This window comes from Actinia tenebrosa, unplaced genomic scaffold (assembly GCF_029948245.1).
Source record: "Actinia tenebrosa isolate PJP-AT-01 unplaced genomic scaffold, QUT_ActTen_1.0 PGA_scaffold1__47_contigs__length_23844297, whole genome shotgun sequence".
In the NCBI taxonomy this organism is placed as follows: Eukaryota; Metazoa; Cnidaria; class Anthozoa; order Actiniaria; family Actiniidae; genus Actinia; species Actinia tenebrosa.
In genome coordinates this window covers 8,775,933-8,789,366 of record NW_028292578.1, presented here as the reverse complement: position 1 = coordinate 8,789,366, position 13,434 = coordinate 8,775,933, and the positions used below count along the sequence as shown (strand labels likewise).

Here is a 13,434-nt window from a genome sequence, read left to right as displayed (position 1 = left end):
CGGAATTTCCGTAAATCTGCTGTACCCGCGTTCGTAATTTCCCGGGTAAAACCCGCAAATATACGGCATCAATCGCGAGTCCCCCTTACTGCTGCTTTTTTTCCCAGTAAACCACTGCCCTCCCCCCCCCCCCCCCCCCCCACCACCACCCCCCTCCCCTTCTGTGACTAGTAAACGATCAGTCCCTTAGTTGGTATTGTAGTTAGTATTTTATATCTCTGATTGTGTTCTGGTATCCTGGGATAATGAATTGCTAAAGAACAACTAAAATTGTGGAACAAGTTAACAAGTAAATGGGGAAAAACAAATAAGTTATTTACTATCCTAAAGTCAGTCTGGATGGGAGAAAACCCTCTGCCCTCAGAGGATAGATTCAGGACCTCCTGCTCAGTTTTTACCTGTACGGACCTCCTAGCATATAAATAGCCCCCTATATATTTTTCATGTAAAAAATATTAATTTAATATTTGCAAGATTTCAGTAAAAAGGCTTCAGTCTTGCTAATAGCTAGAGAGAAACTGAAAACATTCAGTTTCTTGTAGGTAACTGATCATGACTGAACTGATGATTTCTTTTAAATGCACCTTTTCACATGATATAAATAATGAAATTGCCATTTAATGGTAATGCTAAGAAAGATGCATCTATATGAACATTATTCACGAATAAACTTAATATCTCCAGTTTCTCAAGAGGATAAGAGCGTTTCGTCCCTGTAGGCTGTTGTCACTGTGTTGGGCACAGTTTTGGGTTACCTGTGGTTTTCCCCAGACCCTCCTCTCCAACTCATTCCTGCAGGTTTGGATTATTGTTTTTATCATTGAGCAAAAGTCTAAAGATGTTTCCTCGTACGTTTAGAAGTCTGTCACTTCTAAAGTAATTACATCCTAAAAACACGCAGAAGGCATTTTTAGCTCATTCTCATTTCCGCCTTGGTCTCAGCTGAGAGAAAATGGCGAGTTGTGATGTGGAAGATGTTGGTAAGAAAAACAGCTGTTATTGTTGATTTATTTACTTTCCTTTCCTACGATTTTTCTCAGGTATAATTTGTTCAATCACTCTTTCTTTAAGTGAGAAGCTAACTACTAAACATTATTGATCCCAGCTGAGGGAGCTAGCTTTAACGATATAAAATTTCACATTCACTGATGATTTCCAAAAATAATATTGATTTGTTATCGAAGTGTGGCAGGTAAGTGTTCATATACAGCAGGAAATACTGCGTTTTCCTTATTATAATTATAGTAAGATGCACTAAGGACTGTATTCAGCATTTATCCCTTTATCCAAGAAGGGTTTGTTGCGAGTCTTTTTGTATGTACGTGTTAACTGTTTGTGAACTTTGTCCACCTTCAATGATCATAGCTTGCTTCATTGTCTCAAAACAAAACACTTCTTTGTCTTAATAAATATATCTAAAAGCTAAAAAAAACTCATTGCTTTATATAATTCATTCTTTTCATGCAATAATTCACCAGCAGGGGTTTCTCTTATGCTCATAGTGTAGTTTAGACATTTTTCTTGTCATTCGATATTCCAGTGTTGATGATAATATCAATCATTTAAGTGCTGGGGCATATACAAGTGGTGTTGATATAGTGGTACATAAACACCAATATCATAAATGTACACCTTTACTGTGCAGCTGTATTTAGGTGGTTGTCTGTAGGTAGAATTTAGATATTTTAAATATTTATAATCACCACGGGGTCATAAAGATTGACTCAATCAGTGCTAGAAAATCACCATTAATATGAATGTAGTAATAGTAATAATAACACTTTGATGTCACAGCTTGTTTGCATGGCCAAGAATAATAGAAATTTAGACTAAATCTTCTTTTATTCAAGATACTTATAGTGTAATATTCATCTGTTCTCACTTTTCACCATTTCTAAAACAAAATTTTATTGTGAGTTAATTAATTTGTGTTGCTGCTATTTTTTCTCCTCTGGTGACCAGTATCTTAAGCATTAAGACAATAGATTGTGGTGATGTGATGTCATAGTTTGTAAGATATCTTAAGTGATATGCATCTAGGATTATCAGAAGGGTGGGTGGAAGTGGGGGCATATTGATGATCCTTCTTGAATACTACTGCCCACACATTCAACAAGTAATCAATCAGCTAGCTGTACAGTTAATTAAATCCATACAATAGGATGCTAAAAAAAATGAAATGAATTCATGTTAATTTGAAATTCAAGCTTAGCTTAATGTGCTTGATTGGGTTTAAGAAGGAAGGCATCCCACCCTCGTGCACTCCCTATTCTCCAGTTGTTTACACTATGATTCTGGCTTGTTTCAATATTTAGATAGTTCTTCAACATGTAATGGTTTGAAAAACAGTTACGAAGACTCTTGCAATGGTAATGGAGAGTATCAACATGATGATGATGATGATGTTGATGATTTCTGGATAAATCCTACTGGTGTTGGGGGGAGTCATGGTCATCACAGGAAGATTAACAGTACAAGTCGTTCAATTAGCACTTCTTCAGACGAGCAATGCTTTGATTTGGAATTTGATAAAGAACCAGAAGATAAAGAAGACAACATCAATGAAAAAAAAGAAGTCAAGATAATTGCAGAGGAAAAGCCAAAGAATGAAGAAGTCACCTCAAAGACAACAACAAAAAGCAGAAAACATGCCAGATTTTCACATCAGAACAACTGGAAACATGCTTTGAAGAAAGCCATGGATATGCCGGATCCTTGGGAGAAGTTTCACTTGGATATGTGTTCACAGGAAGTAGCAATACGACATCGCTACAATGCGCTGAAGAAAACATGGGTCAAAGATGAAGTGAGAGTAAAAATGGAATCAGCAGTAAGTACTGGAGTCAGTGGCACTATACACCTGTATGCAATTGTAATCAATAGAATAATAACATAGTATTATTTCTATTATCTAGCCATTTGACCAGGGAGCCATGAGAGTTTGCTACAGATTGTAAGTAATACAATTTTGAGATAAGTGTGTGTGTTATAATGGTATTTTTAAACATTTGAATAGTTCCTAATCAAGTTTTTTTTCCTATTCAAAGGAAAAAGTTGTCAAACTTTTCCAAGCACATGGACTGGAAACATGCATCCAACTATGTTGCCAAGCACTACATTGAAGAGGTTCAGAGAGAGCAATACTTTGATGATGTCAGACTGCAGATGGATGCCAAGCTGTGGGGAGAAGAGTACAATAGAAGAGACCCTCCTAAGAAGGCATGACACTTACTGTTTACCATTTCTCTGGATTGTTACAATTGAGTACTAGTTGGCCTAATGATAGGTTTCATTTCAGGTGGACATTTTCCAAACTTACATCATTGAGTTAAAAGAAAGGGTTGGTTCACCTCTATATCATCTGGAGCACTACATTGAAGGAGTGTACAAGAAGTACAACTCTAATTCTGGCTTTGTACTTAGAGATGAAACACTAAGATCAACACCTCAGGTATGACATTTACCTCTGCATTCCCTTGAGTGATCATGAAGCAATGGCTCCAAGTTGAGGTCGAAGAAAATATACAAACACATCAAGTCCATCCTCGGCATGGAGCCATCAATTCAAAGTCACTTGATCAAATTCAAGAAAGGTCTATCAATCACTATGCATTCTTTCTTGCCTTATTTATTTATTTATTTATTCATTTACTCATTTACTCATTTGCTCATTCTTGCTTTTGTATTTTCACTCCTCTTTTACTTTTTTTAATCAGTATTTTATTTCTTTTCAGGCTTTTAGTCATTTTACTTTTGAGAGATCTGGTCATCAAATGATAGTTGTCGATATTCAAGGTAATGCTGTACACACCTCACAGTTTGTACTATACATATCAAACTGTAAGGTATCAGGGATTCTTTGTGTTAGTTACACTGACAGTGTAATACCACACTAAAATCAGCATTGTACTATATTATTCTGCACTACACCATGTCACGCCACACTACAGCAAATCAAAGCCCGTCCACTTGTATTTTAATGTATAATGTATTTGTTTGCTAGGTGTTGGTGATCTGTACACTGACCCTCAAATACACACCGCTGATAGTAAGGAGTATGGAGAAGCTAACCTAGGCCCTAGTGGAATGGCATTATTCTTTAGTACCCACATGTGCAACAGGTAAGATATACCCATGCATGTATATATCAGTATTGTTATTGGCACCTGGCTAGCTCAGTTGGTAAGAGCATGGGTCTGTTGTGCAGAAGTTTGTGGTCCAATTCCCAGCTGGACCAACACTAAAGGTCTTAAGATAAATGAGGAGAAAGTGCGGACTTTGTAATTACATCTGCAAATGGTTATACTTTCACTTAGGTGACATCTTTCCACACTTCATCGTCACTAACCAGTATCAGAGGGAAGGAAAACATCCACTGAGGACATAAAAAAACCCTTGTGGTGACCAACCTCAGTGCCTACACCTCATACTAACTATTTTTCATGATTGTAAGCAAGTGCCTTTGAGTATGTATCAAGCCTTGGGGGTCAATGTAAAAGTATAAGAACAAAACCTATTAAGGACTGACCACAAAGAAAAGTAAGAAAAAGGAAAAAACGAGTGAAATTGCCTAAAATTTAGTCCAGGACTCTGGTAAATTCCAATTGAGTTAGTGTTACCCTGGCTTAGATTAGCCAAGGATTTGATCAAATTAAAGTGTGCAGAATTAAAATTACTAGTAAGAATCTTTTTCTCAGCATAACATACGATAGTAAAATGAAGCTAGAATACTTTCCTTTTTGTTTTATAAATGTTTACTAAATTGGACTTTCCACAGCATATGCAAGACTTTGGGCCTCACTGAATTTGAAGTCAGTGACAAAGAAGAATACAGAATCAAAAAATCTTTACAATCCATCCAAGACTCAAAAACTGTAGTGAAGAGCAGTTTTGAAGAACAGTTTTCACCAAGGAAGATGTCAGCAATCTTTGATTTGCAGTCTCACTGCATGGCTAATTCTCCCCCTCAATCCCCTGGTTCTGACCAAATCCTAGAATCCCCACCCACTTCCCCAAGGGAGGTTGAGATTCCAGAGTCCCCAACATCTCCATTTGTATCTATATCATCATGGACAGAAGGCAAGCTGTCAGACTCTGATACTTCAGAGACTGAAAGTGATAACAGTGATGTTTTTACTGAGAATAGCGAGGTAGGTGTATCTAGCTTGCAGGGATGTCTACATGTGACATATCTAGAACCTTTTTTACACATTAGTAAATAGCAGGCAGCTGTTGTGTTCAAATATCTTGATTTGTAAGCGAAAAAATGGGTGATAGTTAATATGACTGCTACAGCATTGTCCATTGATTTACGAGATACATAAAACTGACTGACAGGTGGATACAGACATGATTATATCATAGTAGCTCCTCTTAGGTGTAATATACATACTTTTTCAAAAAAAGTTGGTAAAGGTTTAGTAGCATGTTGCATACCAAGCCCAAAATGCACAATGGGTGATATTTTTTGTAATTTTACTGCTTGGTTTTAAACAGGATGAAGAAGAAGCAAGGAGACTTTTTGCAGCTTCTATGGTTCATAAATCATCAAGTGTGTGCTTTGAAGCTCAAGCGTTGGAAAAAGTGCGTCAAGAACATCAACAAAAACTGCTCCGACAAAAAAGTGTTTCTGTTTTAGGACAGGTATGTGGCTGTACATATTTATGATAACTATCTCTTTTTATCTAATTATGAATAGTGTATGAGTTACTGGTGCCACAAGTTACTGTTCTTGATTGATGCAGGGGGTGTATTGAACAGCTAGCCACTCCCCACCCCCCCCCCCACCCCACCCCCCGTTGGTGGGTTGGAGTAATTAAAATAAAGAAAAAAGTAAAATCTAAAGAGGAAACTATATTTTCAGGCTTTCTAGATAACTACCACCATCCCCTTATTATCCCCTTATTACAAACGTTCTGGATCTTTCATTGTGCGCTGTTTTTTAAGACATAAAGCGTACTTTTCTATCAATACAGGTTCACTTTGAAATGGCCAAATACAATGAGATTGGAAGGTTCACAGACAAGGAACCAGATATGGAGTCTGCCATGTATCACTTGGAAAAAGCAGCAACTTGTAATGTTCCTGAAGCGTTGTTACTGATGGCTGAGATATACCTTCAGTTACCCCATGACACCTTCCCGTTACTAACAGCTGAGGTATAGTAACAGAAAACTATTATAACACATTAAGTTATTTTACATAGTATACTGAAATGAAAAGTGTTTATTTACCAGGAGAATACAAATAAAGGTGTGGAATACATGTTACGAGCTGCAATAGGTGGAGAGCGTCAAGCGATGATGTACATGGCTAAAGCATATGACACTGGCAATGGTCTGGGGACTAAAATGTGAGTAGAAAAGACCTTGATCACACGGCCCAAGGTTTACTTCTTTAAACCCGCATAACCTCATTCTGAAGTGCTTGAATGCGAGGCTACGCGGGGGAAACCTATTGTTCAAGCTAAAATGGCTGCCGTGTGAGAAAGTCTACAGAACCACTATAAACTGCAAAACATCTCTTTAGAGTGTTCTATTTACTTGAGTGTTTTCCTCCTTGCTCAAAAATCAACTTTTACATTACTTGTAAATGAGAAAATATATTTACTATATCTAGACTATTACTGTTACGGATTCGAATAGAAAACGTTATAGGCGAAAGAAAGCAAAAGAAAATGGGATTAGCTTCTTGGATGAAGGAAACCCTCGGCTTAGAACAAACTTGGGGCTGATCGCCGGAATAAGTCAGGGTATAAAAAAACTCACAGATAGCATTGGGATTCAGTGTATTTATTGTATTTCTTGTTTGTTGATATAAGGACAAGATCGTGGTCTGCTGCCGTCAAATGGTATCAGAATGCAATAGATGTAGTGGATGAAGACGATGATCCAGAAAACTCCCTACAGACAGATCCCACCTACAAGTTACTAGCCAGGCAGGCTGAGCTCTATCTGTCAGGAGGTTATGGACTGGAAAAGGACCCATCTTATTCTGGAGAACTTTACTCCAAGGCTGGAGATGAAGCTATGGCAGCTATGAATGGAAAACTTGCTAATAAGTTTTATGTATTAGCTGAGGAGGCCTGGGCTGAGATACCGGAAGACGAGTAGTGACCTGACCTGTCATTCACTGTGATTAGCCAATCAAATTAACTCTACTTCAGATTTTATAAAGTCGTTCATAAATCAAATTCATAAACGTATACAACGCGAAAGTGTAGTGACTTTTTCTTAGAGCTGCGGTCTCGTGCAAGCCAGAGAACCTGGACCCGGCTAAGAAACCAGAAAATGTCCCTCAAGAAATAAAAAAGACTTCTTTCCTCTTTTAGGGAAAAGATACTATTCAATATTTTGAGTTAAGATTAAGATGCGCACACTGACCGTAGGGTCTACTGAAGATAGTGCTACCGGTGTAAGATTATGATCTACCATCTACACAGCCTAAAAACAATCAATCAACAGGCTCAAAAGTCGTACTTTTTTACGCTGAATACGTTCATGATAACCAAAGAAAACAAAAACCTATAGTTCTTCCGATTAGTGAAATCTTACGTGAAATCTCTGTTTTTACAAGTTGATCTTGCCTATACTACGACGTTTAACTTTTATATTCGAAAATAATGCCAACTATGTTGTTCTCTTCCCATTCATAGCGATTATTCCTGCAGATTCCGACGGAAATCCTCTTCTTAGTTCAATATTTAGTAATCCATCTGACGAAGGAGTCCCACAGGATCTAATTTTGGTCCAGTACATAATCTAGATCAAAGAGTGCCGCACCATCTTTATTTTAATCCACTCAAAGGTACAAGAGTTTGACGTCTGAACCGCGCACGTATCATTAAACTTTGCGCTAAATATTCTTACGAAGACATATTTACTGTAATCAAGTAAAACAATTACTAGCATATAATAATAATGGCGGATTTTCAGTTCCGTTAGAATCCAGTTTTAAAATATCTGTTGTTTTGGTCAAAGGCGTGATTGTTGGATGGTTACTGATTCAACAAGTACTAGACTTTAAAGTATTTTATCTACAAGATGAACTATATTAATATTATTATCACTTTAGTGGTCCTCAAAGCGACCCTTCATTTATCGGCTACATATCTTATCGCCTATTTTTTTGTGGTTATTTTAATTTTATCGAAACTCGAAATATGTTTTAGAGGTTATGATACAAACTCTTGGAAAAGGAAAGAAAGATATCCTACTTCCATGAAGTTTGAATGTTGCAGAATTAAGTGGAAATCGTAAAACGTTCAGTTTTTTTACGTGCAACAAAAAAACGTGATTATACTATCAAGTTGCATCACTGTATATTTAGTGAGATTGTCTTCAGACAGTTCGTATTTCGTTGCTTGAAGAGTAAGATGCAAACTTCAGATAATTTGTACTTATTGTTGAGTGAGTAATGGAAATATACAAATAAAGTTTTGTGTTGTTCAACTATTTGCGTAGCTGTGAGCTGCAGCCTGGATTTAATTAACTTTTACTTTGTGTGTCCAGAATAATAAGAGAATCCAATAAAACATTCTTTCTCTCACACATACTTTTTTCCTGTCCTTCCTTTTCCCCCGACTTCCTTCGAAATTCCATTTTTCGTTTCTTTTTTCTTTCATTCAATTCATCTCATTTCTTTTATTCATCGTTTCCTTCTCACTTTTCTTTGTCGGCTTCATACTTGTATCTTTCCTCTCTATTTTCTCAACTCCAGGGTTTTCTTTTAAGCTTTTACACCCCCAAAAATCACTGATTTCGACAAACATTTGATACTATCCCCCCACTGATCCAATTTCTATAATTCAAACCTACATTTATCCTCTAATGATGCTAAAACAGTAGTATTTCACTCTAATATAAGGTCGATGAAAAATCGATGAACACTCGGTCGCATATCAAAAAGAAAACAAATCAAGGAAAACTGATATTGATGAGTGAACATAGATCAAGTCGCGTTACAAGAGATAACTAAATGGCGGACCTCTTTGATCAATGTTTTAAGCAATTTACTAGCAAACAATTTTTTTAACCATATTACTAAAACTATCGACGGGTGTTATCGGCTTTTAGTGTTTCGTTAGCTAATAGATGTAAAATACGCGACTTAGATAGTGAAAAAGGAATGATATGATAAGTGCGTTGTATTCGGTATATAGACGACTTGGAGCCCTCTTGATTTCCACGACATTAGCCTTAACTTAACACCCAATAAAAGACATCGTATCATATTTAAACCAACTACTGAAAATCTAAGGGAAATGATTCGACCAAACGAGAGACAGCATTAATGCATATCATGCTCAGACAGGTAGTTCGGCATTTGACTAATTAATCAATAGCAAAGAATCTCTAATGGTATGAAGCTTAATAGTCCGCCGGCAAAGAAAACAGAAGACTGTAGGGTGTCCACCCGCTAGACTGTGCTTTCTAATTGCTGACGTTTTGCATATAGTATGACTGAAAACGAGAAAAAATTCATACTGTACCATGTGAAAACAAATCAATCAATCAATCAATCAATCAATAAACTTTATTTAAAGAGGGTAAACACGTAACAGTACTAAAAACTGACAAACCTGTGGCCCTCAAAAAGTGTCCGCTATGAGTAATTGTAACCATAACTGGAAACCTATTTATCGTAGTGTGTTAAAAAACTCTCTGGATACGTTTCTTGCTAATATATATAGGTACGCTTTTGTCACCGGATCGATAGTTACTTCCTTTCAAGATTGCTGGGATGACTGACCATTTTCATGAAGGCTACAACCATGCACCATCTGTTATTATGACCGATATCCAGTTGAGCTTATCAATCACTAACAATTAGTACTTTACTCTAATTCACGTACAAATTACCTTTCCCACAAATATCTTTCAAAGAGGGCATTTGAACCCTTCAAAAAATCTTTTGAAAGCTCGTTTTTCAACTAAAGCCGCCGTCATGTCTTAGCGTGAGTCTGTAGTGTGAGCTAGTTTCAAGCGTTGAAAATGCGCATTCAGACACTTGAGTTTTTCACAAATCGGCTAAGCTCATTGCATTATTCATTCTTCCGAAATTTGTGATTGCGATAGTATATAAAACAAACCCAGTTCCAACCACAGGTTTCACTAAGCTAGTCTCTGGAGACAAGTCGTTCGCGTCTATACTAGTAAGTACCATATTAGGATTATTACTAATCGCACAATCTTTCTTATGTCAATAACTGACTAGCAGTGAATACAAAGCATTGGGGAGCCTAGCTAAGAAAAACACACTTTACTGTGTGCACCTTACAACTATTGTTAGCTAGTTTGATATTCTGTTTGAAGCAGGGCGTGGCTAACTCAGTCACAGCCGGATAGTATTGGAATTTACGGCCATGTTAAAACCAGTTAACCAGCGCCCTTTCCCGTTTCTTCTTTAACCTCCTAATGAGATGACATACAAGAGTGAAAATGACCGAAAGAGAAGTCGAGAGAGAGAGATTGACAGCATAATTCAGTTGTCGTATTATAATTCCGGCTCTTCAAGTTAGAATACTCTGGCTGCCTGTCTTGATGTTTGTTGTACGTGCCGACAGTGCAATACTAGTTTACTAGAAGATTCAGTTATCAGTGGTAATAGCAGTAGAATTTACTAACTCAGGAAGCCGCGATATTGAGTTTTAGTTCAAATCCAACTAGCGGTCTATCATCAATGCTACATTCTGATTGGATGAGCTACTACTAGACTATAAGTTATTGTAGCGAAAAGTGCCGGCTTTGAAAGCCCCCCCAAAAAAAACAAATTAACTTTCATTCAAGACTTGTTTGCATCTAAATATTTGACCGACTAGTTAGATTTTACTAAAACAATTAGTCCTCTCGCTCTCATGGCCGATGAGTCAATAGACCGTTCGGCCTTTGGTCTCATTGGCTATTTACTCATAGTCCATTCCTGAAAGCCAAAAAAGTCAGTTTAACTTTAATTAAAGACTTATTTGCATCTAAATATTTGACCGACTCGGTTAGATTTGAACAAAACAATTAGTTTAGTTACATTAATTAGTTTAGACTCATTGCTAAATATTATATTATGGTGATTATACTTGGAATCAGGGCTGAAGGGCGGTGAGTCATTGATATCGGCCTTTTAAGCCGCTCGAGAAGACTACGAGCAATTAAAATGATGACTGATATTGTTCATTTATCTAAACAAATAATAAATGCAGCTGCTAAACAAACTTTCCAATGCTGGAAACACTGGTTTTGGTGCAGGAAGAATATTTCGGATAAGGATACTTCCTTTCTCATTTATCAAAATAATCAGCTACTTGAGTGAGATGACAATTTTGGCCCTTCCTCACCCCTCTGAGTGGACTTATAGACATCAGTTCAAATGAGAAAGGCCTGCCATATGATGGTGTGTTATTTCTCGACCGTTTAATCATTTTATTCTTGGTGTCGTTGTTTTTGTCTTTTCATTCAACAAAACCCAGGTCTATCAGGTATGATATGCAAAACTACCTAAAGCGGACTGTCTTCTTGTACTGCCCACCATTACTGATATGTGTATTCCTCTATTCACCACTTTTTATAGTAACTTTTCTTTTCCATTTTATAAAAATGTTTGTCGTCACAATAACTAAACTGATCAAACTAAATGACGCCTGATAGCAGGCAGTATAACAGGTGAGAGAAGTTTTCATTCAGTTCTAAACTGAATAAGATCAGTGCCAGACAACTGAGAAACGTACTTGAAATGGCTAATGCATTTATGAGAGTCTGTATGTACAAGGTTATTTTATTCATCTATATTAATGTTAAATATAAAGCCAGCTACCATTCAGAAATCAATCGAATCGCCGGCTTTTGAAATGGAATATGCGTTTACGATTAACATAGAGACAAACCAAAATCAAGAAGGCTTCTGTTCAAACTTACTCCAGACGACTAGGAAACTTCGAGACACATTTGACTGACCATTCGTTACTAGACTGGAAAAGACGAATAACAAATTGTTGATAATCTCAAACTAAGGAAATGAAACTATTTCGTAAGGAAATAACAGATCAGGAAAATCGAGGAAAGGCTTCGGCTCTTGACAGTACTCATATTAGAAAATCTTCTTTAATGCCACTAGAAGTAATAAGAGGAAAAAGTTGAAATGAAAAATAAAAAACAGAAGCCATTCAGAAAAAAATGATCAAAGCCAAATACTGAAAATTTGCATCGAAATAAATAAATAGTGAAATTAAGGAATGTCAACGAGTGATGAATAGTTCGTACAGGTAATATGGTCAGCTAAATGAGAGCGATCTTGTTTTGAATTTTTAATTTACCACATTTGTATCTTTGAATATACTCGATATTAATTTAGTTCCCGTTTGTGTTCCGCGCTGATGTAGTCGTGTAGCTGGTTTGAAAACATTTCCAACACAATGAAAAATATGGTCATGGCAGCCATAACATATATAAACGACAAATCTTTTGTTAAACTCAACCAAGATGGTAGAAATAGGGAAACCTCTAGAGCATAATGTTTGCAGTGTATGGGATATTAAATGGATGGGTTGTGGAAGTGGAGGTTGAAATCCAAAATTAAAGCATTGTGAAGGAGGACATTTACCCTCTGTGTACATTGTCACTTGTAAGTTACACAGTAATATCAGACATGTTAGTTATCTCCATACAAATGAAAAACACTTAACTTTATTTCGCCGAGTTTAAATTACAAATGAAACCCCCTGTTGGAGACCATCTTGAACCTTTTTTCGCATGCCAGCCGGTCAGACAGTCAGCCAGCATGTATTGAGTAGATATAAATAGACCACAATCATACGTTTGGGTATTGATATACCATGGTAAAAGTCCACACTTCAGTAAGATTAACGTTTAAGTGGCCTAACTTCAAAGTTATATATAAGCCTTAATTAAACAGTATAATCCTTCACCCTCCAGTTCCTATTGTATATTACTGTACGGTAAATAGAAGACACATAACCGTTTTACTATCAAGATAGATCAGTAGATTTGCTTCTGGTTATACTGCTATCTATCTCGTGGTCCAGCTGCAGCCTGTGATCATGAGGAACAATAGGACACTGCACTGGCACCTCATGGTCATTCACTCACACCTTTGGGGAAGCCCGGGGTAAATGTATCGGATATGATCGTCGTATCACTTAGGTGTAAAATTACTAGCGATTTGGTATCTTTTAAGGTGTAAAAATTGAAACTTAGAATTTTGGCTGCTTCTTGGTATCTTTTAGGGTATATAAAAAAAAATAGCCCATCGCTTTTTGTATCATAATTACGCATAGCTTAGGAGCTTATAATACAGTACTCAGAATAATACTTAGGTAAACATTTCAAAATCCATTTAAGATTTTTGTGTGGTATCTTCGCAGGGGTTAAAATTCTTCCAGCCACGCCCTTTTAAGAAAGACTTGCGGTATCTTCTTTCCACTGT

General features: G+C 36.8%; 1 protein-coding gene across 1 annotated transcript; it reads left to right on the top strand.

Moving 5' to 3' along the window:
- Positions 1–764: 764 nt before the first annotated feature.
- Positions 765–8,450, top strand: LOC116295066 (eukaryotic elongation factor 2 kinase). Its single transcript, XM_031702776.2, has 12 exons — positions 765–980; positions 2,316–2,830; positions 2,916–2,953; positions 3,048–3,219; positions 3,299–3,451; positions 3,735–3,795; positions 4,004–4,121; positions 4,778–5,150; positions 5,497–5,643; positions 5,976–6,158; positions 6,237–6,352; positions 6,821–8,450. The coding sequence occupies exons 1-12, from the start codon at positions 953–955 to the stop codon at positions 7,110–7,112; spliced, it is 2,196 nt and encodes a 731-aa protein (XP_031558636.1). The 5' UTR covers positions 765–952; the 3' UTR covers positions 7,113–8,450.
- Positions 8,451–13,434: the final 4,984 nt, after the last annotated feature.

Coding starts and splice junctions, on each gene's coding strand:
- LOC116295066 (XM_031702776.2), top strand. CDS start 953: ATGGCGAGTTGTGATGTGGAAGATGTTG. Junction 3,220..3,298: donor GAAGAGACCCTCCTAAGAAG/GCATGACACTTA, acceptor GTTTCATTTCAG/GTGGACATTTTCCAAACTTA. Junction 5,644..5,975: donor GTGTTTCTGTTTTAGGACAG/GTATGTGGCTGT, acceptor CTATCAATACAG/GTTCACTTTGAAATGGCCAA.